The 15416-nt window shown below is 36.9% G+C and overlaps 1 protein-coding gene across 1 annotated transcript; it reads left to right on the top strand.

The window, feature by feature from the left end:
• The first annotated feature begins 6426 nt into the window (after positions 1 to 6426).
• Positions 6427 to 11029, top strand: LOC134618975 (taste receptor type 1 member 1-like). Its single transcript, XM_063464638.1, has 6 exons — positions 6427 to 6545; positions 6811 to 7105; positions 7316 to 8044; positions 8930 to 9136; positions 9291 to 9411; positions 10101 to 11029. Exons 2-6 carry the CDS (start codon positions 6851 to 6853, stop codon positions 11027 to 11029), a joined length of 2241 nt encoding a protein of 746 aa, XP_063320708.1. The 5' UTR covers positions 6427 to 6545; positions 6811 to 6850.
• Positions 11030 to 15416: the final 4387 nt, after the last annotated feature.

The raw sequence follows: 15416 nt of genomic DNA on the forward strand, positions 1-15416 counted from the left end.
CAGCCATGCAACATTTTGACAAAAGTTTAAATAAGATTTTTTGGGTTGTGGTGTTGCATATGCATATCACATTAAAGAATAGATGTTTGTTTAATTAGTTACCTGAACGATTCAAATGAAGTGAAAGTTTTATGTATCTTTGCTAGATTTTGTTTTTTGGTGAGTTAGTTTTCAACATTCTGTATTAATTATAATATTTTCATGTACAGCTGTGTAAAAATCATTGATTTAATTAAAGACAACAACAAACAACAACAAATCATATGTTTTTTGTCATGTTTTAGGATTCCTGTAATATTAATCTCACCGTTAGATGGCACCACTGCACAATGTCTGTCATTCCTGAGTTCATTACGTTGCTGAAAATGTTCAAACTGTCACTTCTGTCATTACATTACATGTAAATATACAGTATCTTTGGCTTAATTTTAAAAATAGGCCTAGTCCATTCAAAACATAGTAAACATCTCTAAGACAAGTTACTCTAGTGTGAATCAAACTTTACAATTATTTATTTGCTTATTTTCCAACATTGTTCAGGTTGGTGGTAAGGCTATTATAGGCTATTATTGGATCAGAGATCAAATGTTTTGCTTCGTATTCCTTCTTTTAGTTAGTTGTGTACTAATGCTATGGGGATATTTTCCTGCCTCACACTTACTCTATAGTCAGATGTAGAGATACATGCAGCTGCTGAAGGCCAGGTGTAACGTGACCAATGGATGGAGTTTCACTGATGATGATTCCCTTGTATTTTTCCACAGAGAGAGTGTGCTGGTGGGTAGTGGAGCGCCAGGGAGGAGGTCAATTGAACAGTCATATGCTAAATACTACCTGGATATTCTTAGGGGACTGTTGTTAGTTCTGGTAGGTGATGATGGCTAGAAGATGACTGTTTAGTGCTGAAGCAGTGATAGGTTATTTGAGTGGTTTAATGGAATGCAGACTTGTTCAGTAAGTGTAGAGTCTAAAAGGCTTTGTTCAGCTGCAACTAAGGCTTGCAGAGGTGATAGAGTCATAATTGTAACAGAGTGTGGCAGGAAGAGTAAGGCTGTAAAGTGCAGTTTGTAATAAGCCACCCACCAGTATCTCCAGCTTTACTGGATGTCTGGCCTCTTGGCAAGAAGCAATGAAATGACCTGGTTTACCACAGTAAATGCAAACTCTATGCACCTCTGCCACTCCTCCCATGATAGTTGGGCTCACCCAGTTTGCATCAGCTCTGGGTTGTTAACACCTAATGGGCGAGTCGGTTGACAATTATGATAACTTCTATGACAACAAATGTACACAGGGTGCAAGTCAGTTGTTATATATTGAACTTTAGCTACTAAACTAAATGATGTTGACAACAAACCTATGTTTCTCTTTAATTTAGTGAAGACTATTGTTTTAAACATACTCACTAGATTATACTGCATGTAACTAAACACAAAACCAGGACATTTAGTCTTTCAGTTCTTTCTCTTGAAAAATTTAAATTGCGTTAATTTTACATTTAAGCATACAGCGTTTTACATGAGAAAATGTCATTCAGTAAAATTTCAGTGTGGTGTCTGTTCAGCTGTGTCGAATATAAAGCGCCTTGAGGCGACTGTTGTTGTGATTTGGCTCTGTATAAATAAAATTGAATTGAAGTCCAAAATGTCCATCAGTTGTGTGTAATAATGAGAAAAGTAGTGAACAAATAAAATCTATCACTAATTAGAAAACAATCCTGCCACTTAGTACAAATTAATATCAGCTGTTACAGTCCAACCGGGTGGCCTATAAGAAGGTATCTCATTACCAGGGTGTCACACAAGAAACTTACAGTATCACGGTTGTGGATTTTGGATAAAACCCTCCATGTATGCTTTCTATCATATCTACTCATGCCTTTTTCTTCATTTGGGGTAACACAAAAGTGCCTTATGGGGTGTTACGTAACTAGATGATTTGACTTTTTGATACAAATTTTTATTTATTATGACCACTTTCTCACTAGTCACTTGAACATTCATGAAAAAAGGTTGATTAACAGTGTATATTTTAACAGTGTGATGAATGGATACCAAAAAATGCATGACATCAACACCAAGGGAAGTTGAACTTTGTTGATGAGCAAGTGATCGCATAGAAGTGAAGAGCTCACAGCAGCAACAGGTGTGTTGTGAGTTAGCCATTTATCTTACTGTAAGCAACTGGAATAAGCCTTTTTCCTAAATGCAAGTTGTTGTTGTTGTTGATGTTGTTGTGTAATGTGAAAACTACTAACTCACCCAGTAGCCTATATCTCCTGCAGATAAGAATGAGGAGTTCTGCCCTTTCATCAGGAAGTTTTCTGAATTCAAATTCTGGTGAGACCATTGTGGTCACCTAGAGAAATTGCAAATTATGTTCTTTATAACAACCTGTGTGCTGAACAATTATGTCATACAAAGCTAAATTATTAAAGTATGTAGCATTTTAAGGAAAAGTAAACAAAAAAAGCTTAATTTCTGTCTATTTGTTTGCAGCGCATCATCTCATGATCATCTTTACTTCATTCATGTCATATGGAGGTCAGGTATGCAATAATATCTTCTAAAAATACATTAAATATAATAACTTCATACATTTTTCCAAGCTTGACATGACAAACCTCTATAGCAACAGTTTTTAAAGCAATTTTCCAAAAGTTTTTGTATGCTGGTTTAACCCAAGTACTGCAGTTCTGAGTTATTTTATTCTTAAATTGTGTTCTAGGCTTTGGTAGCATTTGTTTATGTAAATACTGTATCTTCTTGTATACTATATTAGAAAGAAAGGAAATGGTTTTCCATGAGACAAGAGCATGCATTTGTTTATATATCAGACATAAGCCTTATGTATAAAATATGGCGTTTGATCCCCTTTCCATGTGTTTCCTCTACACTCAGTTATTCTCAGTTTGATAAATAAAATTACCAAGCTGGTTTTAAAATTCTGAATTTTCTACTGGAGGACTGAAATATTTGTTTGTTGTTTGATTGTTTCATGAGTTGTTGAAAAAAATCAAAGATAAAAATAATAATAATAATCCAGTGGGGCAATTAAGCCAATGTTAGCCAAGAACCTCTTGGTTCCTAAATTTGTGTGTCATTATACTTCCCTGCGTTGTTCTGCATTGATTTTATGCAGATAATAACAAAATAAATTGGTTGTAAGGCAGTACCAGTTCTTGTGCGAACAGAGCATTCTGTAGGTATTAAAGCTATTGTGCTGGAGTACTTTGAATCATATCTGTCTAATAGACTCCAATTTGTTCATGTAAATGGAGAGTCCTCTTCACACACTAAGTTTAATTATGAATTGCCACAGAGTTCCATGCTAGAACCATACATGCTTTCCTTAGGCATTAGAAGTCATAGTATATATTTTCACTGCTATGTAGATGATATCCAACTTTATCTTTCCATGAAGCCAGATAACACACACCAATTTTTAAACTGTGGGAATGATCTGGATGACCTTCAATTTCCTGCTCCTAAATTCAAACAAAAAAAAAAAATTATTGTACTCTGCCTTAAAAATCTTAGAAATATGGTATGTAACCATGCTTACTCTGGATGGCATCAACTTGGCCTCCAGTAACACTGTGAGGGAGCTTGGAGTCATTTTTTTTTACCAGGATATGTCTTTCAATGCACATATTAAACAAATATGTAGGACTGCTTTCTTGCACATTTGCACAGCATCTCTAAAATTAGAAACAGTTCATGTCTCATTTAATGCATTTAATGCTGGCTGGACTCCTTCAATTCATTATTATTAGGAAATCCTTAAACTCCCTGAAAAGCCTTTAGTTGATCCAAAATGCTGCAGCGAGAATACAGCAAAGTACTAGAAAGAGAGGGCAGATTTAACACTCGTTTTAACACCCTGCTCCACACGCCTAACTTCTCCCTCCCTGGGAGCCGTTTTGTCCCAGCAGGCAAGGGGGGTTGACTGCACCATTGTGTACATCAGCAGGAAACTGTTGGAGCGGGAAGCCAGGTACAGCACAGTAGAAAAGGAGTGCCTGGACGTCCTGTGGGCGGTCAACTGCCTTAGTTATTACCTCCATGGCCACCCTTTCACCCTCTGTTTGGATCACGCCCCGCTGCAATGGCTCAACTGCATGAAGGATGCCAACGCCCAGATCACACGGTTGTATCTGGCTCACCAGCCTTTTAAGTTCAAAGTGGTCCGTAGGCCGGAGTGCAGATGGTCGTGGCTGATTTCCTCTCCTGCTCGCGGGGGAGGGGAGTAGACTAGGTTGGTAGGCTCCCCGGCCTAAGTCAGGTGTGGTGAGGTAAGGGTGTGGTGTCAGGGAAGGCTGTTTTTCACAGCCGGCAAGCATCATCTCATCATGCCTTCCCTGATTCAGTCGCGGCTGGGCCAGAGAGGAGGAGAGCTGCTGGAGTAGAATGCCGGTGCAGATCTGGAGCGGGAGCACTGTGTGCTGAAAAATGATGCACTGAGTGTTTCTTCTTCACTCCACTTTTTTATCCACTCACTGGTGTTTATACACCACTCTGCATTTAATCAGTGCTTATTATTAATCTCTGGCTTTGTTCCACAGAATGTTCTTGTCCTGTCTTCCTTCCCTCACCCCTAACTGGTCACAGCAGATGGCCACCCCTCTTTGAGCCAGGTTATGCTGGAGTTTTTCCTTCCCACTCTTGCCAAAGCGCTTGGTCATATAGAGCTCATCTGATTGTAAGGGTTTACTCTGTTATATTAATTAAATTGAACTGAATTCAACTGAACTGTTGATTTTTTAAAAATATTTGGCAGTCTTGTTGTTATAAATCTTTAGGCTGTTGTTACGTCCCCCCCACCATGGTGGTGGCAAAGGCAGGAAGGAGACAGCAACACCGGACAACCACAATTAATGAAGGAGAAGGACAACAGGACAGTTAAAATTCAGGCAGGATTTATTAGTTGCTTGCCTTGATAGTCAACTTAACAACAGAAAAAGGTGGGGGAGGAGGACTGGGCGGTTGAGCCAAATCAAAGAAAGTAATAAAACAAAAAGAGGTCGATAGCTTCCAGGGCCTAACTAAAACAAAAATGCAAAACAAAAGGCTTACCTAGCTGCTCGACAAAAAGTCAGTGAAAACATACAAAAGTGGCATCAACCGCATAACCTAGTGTGTCTAACAGATTAAAACCTGCAACCAGTGTATAGGGTACCCCAGCTTACCTGTCCAGCCTCCCACCACACATAATACAAAGAAGCCTGTTTGCAAATGTTTGTCATAGCAGAAGCCAGCAGCCACCAGCTGGCCAGGGAGCTGCTCATTTATAGTGATCCTCGGTGTGTGATTGGCTAACTGGGCCCAGACCAGCCAATAGACACATGCCAATCAACTTCGAACTGGCCAATAGGACGAGGCTTTACACCTGAAAGATAAATAGAACACAACAGCAAAGCCACATCTCTTGGCACGTAACACTGTGTTTGACCAATTCATGGCAATTCTGAGGTACTTCCAAAGTAGTGAATTTAAGATCCTGCATCTTTCCAAATTTCAAGGAGTTATTTATCAAATGTGATACTGTGTTTTGGGGCACGTCCATAGACTATAATATAAAACTCAGTTAGCTTAGAAAGATAAACTGGGTGAATGAACAATTAGCAAAAAATAATAATAAAGCAATCATTTTGCTTTACATCATATGTTTAAATAATTTTGCAGATATTTATTCAAAACGTGCTACTGTATGTGCCAAAGTGCATAAGCAGTATTTCAGATCATTTTATGATGTGTTTCAAAGACTGAGGTTCATTTGGAATTTGTAGACCAACTTTTGATGTACTTCATATTCTGTGTATAAACTTTGAAAAGAATTGTGCTAATTGTTTTTAATTGTTTTTATCTTTCTTTTGCAGAGGAACAAGAAAACAGAGATTGAGAGCCATTAATAAATGGATGAAACAAAATGATGCAAATCTGTGATTACTAATGGATGAATGGATGTTTAGTTGAAATGTAATAAAACTCCTAAAAAATTGGGTTCTAAATCTGTTAAATTTAATGTCTGTTTGTATTTTCATGACTTGCAGTTATATACAAAAACTTGATCTTGAACTTAACTAAACATATTGGATGCATTTGATCAGCTGGATAAAAGAACAAACATTTAGTTTGATGTTCAGCCCCATCTGATTAATAAAACAGTTGGGCCACTCAACTGTTGTATTAGTTGAGATCATTTTTGCATACTGATTTGTGAATTCTGTAACCTTAGTTATTCATCATTCATCCTCTATGAAAATGACCACAAAGGCTCAACCATTGCCAGTGTCGCATAACTTCAGGTGCAGTCAAATTTTGTTACAGTTCACAGTAGACTGTAAAAAATAGTTATTTAAGAATGATGCACATTGTTGCTTATCTTTGTGTGCTTGGGTCTTTTCTAAATACTTTTGATCAGTGCACTGTCCCAGAATCTGAGTTTCAACTAGAAGGAGATTATTTGTTAGGTGGTCTTTTTGATATTCATCAAGTCAATAGCTCTTTTTATCACCACAGACCAGAAGCCATTGACTGCTCCAGGTAAGTTAAACTTTGCCGGATACCTTCTCGTGATAAAACAAAATTGATCATGAAAAATATGTGAAAAGGCTATTATTGAGTACTCTTGCCTTAATCTTGAGTTTAAATGATTAGATATTATAACATTTGGCTTAAGCCACTGAAATTAATTGCCGGTTTATACACATTGTTCATAGATTTAAAACTTACTGACCTCAGTCACAGTATTTACTGTGTACAAGCAGTATTGAAACTGAATGTATTACTGTCCTTCATCTGCCCACAGTGCAGCTTTTATTCTGTCCAGTTATCGAAGGTTTCAGCTGATGAGATTCTCTGTAGAAGAAATCAACAATTCTACCAAAATACTGCCAAATGTGTCTCTTGGCTATGAAATATTCGACCACTGCACAGATACTGTGAATTTCCCAGGACCTTTCAACCTAATCTCTGTTAATGGTTTAATCCGACCTCTGGATGCACACAGTAATGTGTCCAAAGTGATAGCAGTGGTCGGGACTTATACAAGCCCTCAGGCACATGCTATAGCCTCACTGTTTTTGATGGATCTCATTCCAATGGTAAATCTAAAAACTTCTGTACTTTAACATTTTTCAATACAGATACATGATTAAAAAAATATTTCATATCTATTTCTTTGCTCAAAAAAGGTTGCAGTTAAAAATACTAAAATTAATTGTTGAAGTTATTAAAAAAGTTATAATAGCTCTCAGCAACAAGTTGTTGTGACTAACTATGGTGACATTTTTTTTCTATTATTCTATTAACAGGTCAGTTATGGAGCTTCCAGTTCAATCTTTTCAAGAAGACAAATTTATCCCTCTTTTATGAGAACAGTGCATGCCAATAAAGATGTAATTGAAGTAATTTTTAGCATTTTGAGGGAATTCAACTGGAAATGGGTTGCTTTCCTTTATGCTGATGATGATTATGGCATAGATGGTCTACAATTATTTCTAAAGAAAATCAAGGACACTGACATCTGCCTGGCTTATAACAAAGCCCTTGATCATTACTCAGATTACAAAGCAATATTCAAACAGATCAATGCACAAAATGTAAATGTCATTATTGTGTTTGCACCTGAATGGACAGTTGAAGAACTCATGAAGTCAGTGAAACAAATAAATGTTAGAAACAAGGTGTGGATAGCAACTGATACATGGTCCCTAAACAAAAAGATAAGAGACCAGATACAAGGAATCAAAAATATTGGAACTGTACTTGGTGTTGCTGAGCCAAGCATGACAATACCTGGTTTCAGTGAGTTTATTTATTCTTTCAAAGCTCAGACTCACTGTGAAAATGCAAAACAACAGAAGTTTTGTAATCAGATTTGCAACTGCAGTAGACTGACTGCTGAGGAAATCATTGATGCAGATCCATCGTTCTCTTTTCCTGTTTATTCTGCCGTGTATTCCATTGCTCATGCCTTACACAATGTCTTACAATGTGGAGCTGACGGATGTAAAGACAACATTACAGTCTACCCCCATATGGTAAGTACATGATCATGTATTAAATGTATTCACACCTTTATGAAAATCATTTGAAAGGGTTGTATAGGTTTCAACCTTAAAACATTGTTTCGCCATTCATACGGTGCATGATTTTAAAGAAGAATGCGAGGGCCTAAACTGACATCAACTAGAGCTAACTGGATTCAGAAGTTAGAAAAGGAGGGGAAACAAGACTAAAAAGAGTCTGCATTACTTTAAATTTACATCCATGCAAGTAAACCTTTGAGTTATAAGTAAAAGCTTTATACTATTGGTGTTAATAATATCCTCACAAGAAAAGGATATCAAAAATAGTCTAAAAGTTTGAGTGAAGTTGCATAATACTAGACATGGTTACAAGTTATTCTAAATGGTGTAAGTAAATATATAACGTAAACAAGGCCTGTGATGCTTTGAAAGTCAATAATAAAAGTTTAACAACAATTCTGTAACAGGTTGCTAATGTAGTGTAGTGAAGATGCGAGTTTTTCCTCTAATTATGTTTGTCCAAGATTCAAGAGGAGGAAAATACATAAATCCAGATGTGATTTGGAAGGCGAGTTTTTTAATAAAGTCCATTGAAGTAGAAAATGTTTAACATTTTAGCGACGTTTTTCAGTTGGAGAAAACATGACTGTGTGGCCTGAGTAATCAGTAGGGGAAAAAATTAATTAATTAATAATGGTCTATTCTTCCTACTGAATCCTGCTGTAAAGGTTAGACTGTCAAAATAGCTTTGATAAATTAAAGCCAGGGGTTTACTTAACACCAGGGATAGTCAGTGGTTTTGATAAACCCAAAAAACATATTTTTCTAGAATGCTGAACATGTGTAACACATAGAATAACACATTCTAATAATCCAATCTTTTTGTGTCTGTATCAGGTTCTTACAGAGCTGAGGAAGTCAAATTTTACACTTTTAAACCAAACTGTTCAGTTTGATGAGAATGGTGAACCCATGTTTGGACCCTATGCAATAGTTTTTTGGGACCACGATGGAAGTGTACATGAGGTTGGCTATTATAATTTTCATGGATCATTTCATTTTTCCATCAACAGCACCATAATTAAGTGGCACACAGCAGGACAAGTAAGTGAGTTTTTAAAAAATTGAATGTTTAGTAAATCCTTGATTGAAAATCATTTTTTCCACTGCTCAATTCTTGTGTATATGTTTGCCTCTGTTGTTCATAGTATTGTGTTTGCTGTCCTTAAATTTGACTTTGTTCAAAAATTGTGTGCAGGTGCCTACTTCAGTGTGTTCTAAAGAATGTGATGCAGGGTACAAGAAAACAGATTATGGAATCCACAAATGTTGCTTCAATTGCACAATCTGTCCAAATGGGACTTATAACAACATCACAGGTGAAGTATCTGCTTTTATTTTAAATTTATGCAAATGCATCACTGCACAAATCAGAGTAGCAATTATTAGTCCTTAACTCATATGACTGCAAATTTGTGAAGTATTTAATCAAGTAAAGGCGCAGGAATGCATAAAATATGCTTGATTAAAATCTTGGGACTGCTATGTTCAATAAGAGATGGAACAGTTGGGAAGTAACAGTAATTTTAGTATTTGAAATACAAGCTCCATTAAAAATAATCCATCTATGTTCCTGTCCATATGTCTATATGGGGGAAATGCACTAAACAGATGACTGAAAGGGAAAACCTAAGTAATGTCAGTATTATTATTCTGTCACTAAACTACTCGAGAGTCTCTCTGCACTGTCACTTATAACTGCTAAAAACAGCTCGCCATTAAAAAAGAAGCAGCTGAACTACATTGTCTATATGCAAAATATCTTCTGATAAATTCTAGCCACAAGCAAATTATCCTGATTATGAAGACAGACTGATTTCAATATGATTTCACTATAACTATATAACATTACTTACTTCCTACTGCTTTTTAGACTGAACTTTGTCCAGCATCAGCCTGCTTGGTTTAGTAGTCAGATGGTGATTAATGTCTACAATGGAGCAAACCTAATCCAATAGCATTTTTAAGTCAAACTAATGACCATTTGTCCTTTCGTTATGTAACACAGAGGATCCCTACAGCTGCATCAATTGTAACAACACACAATGGTCTGAAGAAGGAAGTACATCGTGCAATCTGCGAGTGGTGGAGTATACACCATTTACAGACATTTGGGCTATAGTGATCATGGTCGGTGCCTTTATCTTGGTGTTCATCTCACTGGCCTTGTCTGTTCTCTTTGCCCTGAACTACAACACACCTGTTGTCAAATCTGCTGGAGGATCAATGTGCTTCCTAATTTTAGGTTGTCTCGGTCTGTCTAGTCTTAGTGTATTTTTTTATTTTGGTGAACCAACAGTTGCTTTCTGTATCTTAAGATATTTACCATTTCTCTTATTCTTCACTGTTTGTTTAGCTTGTTTCGTTGTGCGCTCTTTTCAAATTGTTTGCATTTTCAAAATAGCAGCCCAGATACCCAAACTCCACAGCTGGTGGATGAAATATCACGGACAGTGGCTGTTCATCACTGTGTCATTTGTGACACAGGCAATCTTCCTTCTTATTAACTATATATATGCTCCCCCGAGTTCAAAAATGGACATCTATTGGAACCCCCAAAAAATCATACTTGATTGTGATATTGATTTTAAAGCAGCATTGATTTCTCTGGCTTTACCTTTATCATTGTGTGCTCTTTGCTTTGTTTTCTCCTACATGGGAAAAGACCTACCAAAAAATTACAATGAAGCCAAAGCAATAACTTTCTGCCTCCTCCTGCTGATCCTCACCTGGATCATCTTTGCCACGGGAAGCATCCTTTATCAGGGCAAGTACATCCAGCCGCTGCAGAGTCTGGCAGTACTCTCAAGTCTCTACTCTTTTTTGTTGTGGTATTTCTTTCCCAAATGTTATATTATAATTTTTCAACCTCGAAAAAACACTCAGCGTTACTTTCAAAATCTTATTCAGAGTTATACCAAAACCATTAGCCAGTAGCTGCCTCTAATACATTTGAGCTGATGTAGGCAAGAGACTGATATGATTTAGATTTATACAGTGGTGTGATTACCTCTTCTTTTGCATGTTTGTCACACTTAAATGTTTTAGATCATCAAACAAATTTAAATGTTAGATAAAGATAACACAACCACGCACAAAATGCAGTTTCTAAATGACGGCATTTATTATTAAGGGGGAAAAAAATCCAAAACTTTAGGGCCCTGTGTGAAAATGTGTTTGCCCCCTAAACCTAATAACTGGTTTGCCCATCCTTAGCAGCAACAACTGCAATCAAGCGTTTGGGATAACTGCCAATGAGTCTTTTGCATGTTGGCCCAGTGACCTTTGCAGAATTCTGTAATTCAGCCACACTGGAAGGTTTTCGAGTATGAACTGCCTTTTTAAGGTCATGCCACAGCATCTAACAGATTCAGGTCAGGACTTTGACTGGGCCATCCCAGATTCTCCATTTTCTTTTTCTTCAGCCATTCAGAGGTGAAGTTGCTGATGTGTTTTGGATGATTGTCTTGCTGCAAAACCCAAGTGCGCTTCAGCTTGAGGTCACGAACAGATGGCTGGACATTCTCCTTCAGGATTTTTTGGTAGACAGCAGAATTTATTGTTCCATTTACCACAGCAAGTCTTCCAGGTCCCACGATATTTTACTGCTGATTTGATGTTGGTTTGATGTTTGAAATGCTGTGTTAGTTTTATGCCAGATGTAATGGGGCACACATCTTCTAAAAGGTTTTTGTCTCGTCAGTCCACAGAGTATTTTCCAAAAAGTTTTGGGGATCATCAAGATGTTTTCTGCCAAATGTGAGTCAAGTGTTGTGTTCTTTTTGTCTACAGCATGTCAGCGGTGGGTTTCTCCCATGGTTGCAGTTGTTGCCCGGTCTCTTTCTTATTGTTGAGTCGAGAACTCTGTCCTAAATTGAGACACGAGGTTCTTTTATGTTGTTCTGGACTCTTTTGTGACCTCCTGGAGTCAAAGTTGTTGTTGTTGCGCTCTTGGAATAATTTTCCTGGGAAGCTTCCTCACTGTTCCATGTTTTCTCCATTTGTGTATAATGGCTCTCCCCATGTTTCACTGGAGTCCCAAAGCATTAGAAATGGTTTTGTAATGCTTTCCAGACTGATAGATGTCAGTGATTTTGTTTCTCAGGTGTTTCTTTAAATCGTATATTATAGATGTGTTGCTCTGTGAGTAATTTTAGCCTGCCTCACTTTGTCAGACTAGTTCTATTTAAGTGATTTATTGATTCAACATGTCTGCCAGTAATCAGACCTGAGCCAAAATTATTACCAGTTCACTGGTAATAAATTGCATTTTAGGTCAAATAGTTAATAACATACAGTGGTTAAATCTGTGTTAACCTTTTAACTTTAATCTATACAATTTTTTATGTCATTGTTTTACAGATACACGTATGTATAGGTGATGTATTAACAATAAAATGAAACTAAGTTTCAGTCTCTTAACTTTTTTATGGTATTTTGAACAAATCTTAAAAAACAAATTAACAGAGGAAGTGTTACTGCTGTAACATTCAGAAAACTCACTAAAATACAAAAATGCAAACACTAATGCAAGGGAACAAACTAGCAACATGGAAAGTGCAAAACCTGGAAGCTAAGAAACTCTGGAGAAGACTAGGGAAAAACAGACAACACAGAACTCACAAGGAAGACATCGCTTTAGTGGGCGATGAGACAGTGAACAGATGGAGATGCAGACAGTATATACACATAGAGGACAACAAGGGAACAGGCCATGGGTGAGAACACATTAATGTTCTCACCTGTGGCCTGACATTAATTAACACTGACATTAATCCAGACGAATGAGACAAGGGAAGAAAAACTGAATGTTACACACAAGGAAGGAGACTATCAAAATCAAACACAAAATGACACACACTGAGACTCAGACTAAGAGATGTGGGCTTGACACTGTGACTGGGGAGAAACAGACAGACACCGGTACATGACTGAGAAGACTGAAAGACTAACAAAACACAAAATAGATGAGACTGACATAAAACAAATAGACCGGATGCGACGGGGACAAACATAAGCAACAACAAGTATAGAACTAAAAATATCAATAATGAGAAACTAGGGAAACTGAGCTTAAGCAACAGAACATAAGTCATTCTCAACCTGCAAAAAAGAGAATGTAGTGCCAAACATATTTGCTTTCCCAAGAGGAGCACTGTAGAGTCTCTGTAGGCTCATCTTGTTAATATTTTGTTTCATTTATTTATTTTTATTTTATTATTCACATTATTATTTGTGTGGCTATTATGCCGGAGCAGATGGGGTGAAGGGCAGAAGAAGAAGTGTAAAGTATCATTACTTCTTTAGTTAAATAAATATCTACAATATTAGCAAAAATATATTTATCATTAGCTGAAAATGACAAGTGGTGGAGGAATATTTCAAACCATCCCTTCAGGAAAAGAAGCAATAAAACACTATGAAAATACCTCAGTACGCACAAAACTGTATTATTAGAAAATTGTGCATAAAGTATCAAAAATGAAAATGATTATTCTGTAAAAAAATTTCCTCCATCAGACTCCATCTCTTTATCTTATTCAGGACATGGAAGCCATCCCCAAAGTATCTTAATATGCTGTACATACCTTTATGAGATCTATTCCTCAGTGAATTTTAAAATGATGAATATGGTTGTTTCTATTTGGCTAAAGGATAAACCCTATACTTTTAAAAGAATCTGGCATTAAAAGTGCTTAAACTTAGTGTGTATATGTCACAGGAATCTGAGTACAGCTGCTGTGTAGACGCGTTTGGATACTGATTTGTGAAAAATCTCCCAACCATTTGTTTTGTTTTTGTTTTTTTCATTTGCATGGAAATGATTAGGCGTAATAGTCCGTTTCTCACAACAAACTAAAAATCCAGGCAAATCCATTTAGAGTTTCCAACAAAGGCAGTAATTATATATAATTGAGATTTTCTTACTGTTCTGTGTTAACTAGGAACATTTCTTCATGCTCTGACTTAAGGTACACCCTAAGCCTCAGATTTTAGGTAGGTGGACTACCTATATACCTATATATAAGCTATAATAAATATGAGTTGATATTTTTCTAAAGTTGTAACTACTGTAGAGTAACTAGCAAAACAGGGACAACATTTCAAGGGATCCCTTGAAATGTTTCACTATAAATGCATAAAAAGATACACACAAACAGATTTCTAATAAATTACAATAACAGTAACTCTCCCTCTCTTCCTCTGTGAAAAGCTTGGGCATCATTCTTGACAGTACATTATCCTTTAACTCTCACATCAATAATATCACTCGCTCAGCATATTTCCAACTCCGTAACATCAATCGCCTCCGCCCCTTCCTCACTCCACATGCCACTGCTATTCTCGTCCATAGTCTCGTTACCTCTCGGATTGACTACTGTAACTCACTGTTATCTGGCCTGCCACAAAAATTCATCAACAAGCTTCAACGTGTCCAGAACTCTGCTGCCTGTATTATTACTAGGACTCCCTCTACTCACCACATCATCCCTATCCTGAAGCAGCTTCACTGGCTCCCGGTTCAACTCCGTATTAATTTTTAAAATACTCTTTTACACATTTAAGGCTATTCATTCTCTCTCCCCACCATATCTCTCTGACTTGGTACAGATCTCCATCCCATCCCAGTGCCTCAGATCCTCCTCTTCTCTTCTTCTTTCTGTTCCTTCATTTTGTCTTATTACCATGGGGTGCAGGGCTTTAAGTTGCTCTGCCCCTCGACTTTGGAACTCCTTACCCCCTGACCTCAGAAACATCAGTTCTTTCCCCCTTTTTAAGTCCACCCTCAAAACCCACCTGTTCAAGATAGCCTACTCTGTATAACTACTCCATGCTCTTAAACTTTTATTATTGTGTTCATTTCCTGTTTTTATGCTTGTCTTATTTGTTCTGTAAAGTGTCCTTGAGTGTTTTGAAAGGCGCTTTTAAATAAAATGTATTATTATTATTATTATTATTATTATTAGTAGTAGTAGTAGTAGTAGTAGTAGTATTAGTAGTGGTAACTATCACTTCCTGTTGTTCTTTCTATAGTAGAGTTTGCTCTTCTAAATTATCAGAGGACTCTCTTAATAGATTTTCTGTGGAAAAAATCAAAAATGCTATCTACCTACTGCGAAATATATGTCACTTATATTTGACCATTGTTTATATACACATGATTCACCAGTTATTGTTAAATTTATCTCATTTGACATATAGTCAATGGCTTTACTTAACCTAGGTGTTAACCACACTAGCACACAAGTTCAATGAAACCAAAGCCATAGAAACTGTAATTTTTTACAAGCACTCAGGCATTGACAGTGGAAAATGCTTCATG

The sequence above is a fragment of the Pelmatolapia mariae genome, linkage group LG20 (assembly GCF_036321145.2).
Source record: "Pelmatolapia mariae isolate MD_Pm_ZW linkage group LG20, Pm_UMD_F_2, whole genome shotgun sequence".
Taxonomy (NCBI): Eukaryota; Metazoa; Chordata; class Actinopteri; order Cichliformes; family Cichlidae; genus Pelmatolapia; species Pelmatolapia mariae.

What these genes read in the sequence shown, in the direction of transcription:
- LOC134618975 (XM_063464638.1), top strand. Translation starts at nt 6,851, where the DNA reads ATGAGATTCTCTGTAGAAGAAATCAACAATTCTACCAAAATACTGCCA. An exon ending in TTACAGTCTACCCCCATATG is followed by an intron (nt 8,045 to 8,929) that starts GTAAGTACATGA and finishes TGTCTGTATCAG; the next exon opens with GTTCTTACAGAGCTGAGGAA. An exon ending in GACTTATAACAACATCACAG is followed by an intron (nt 9,412 to 10,100) that starts GTGAAGTATCTG and finishes TATGTAACACAG; the next exon opens with AGGATCCCTACAGCTGCATC.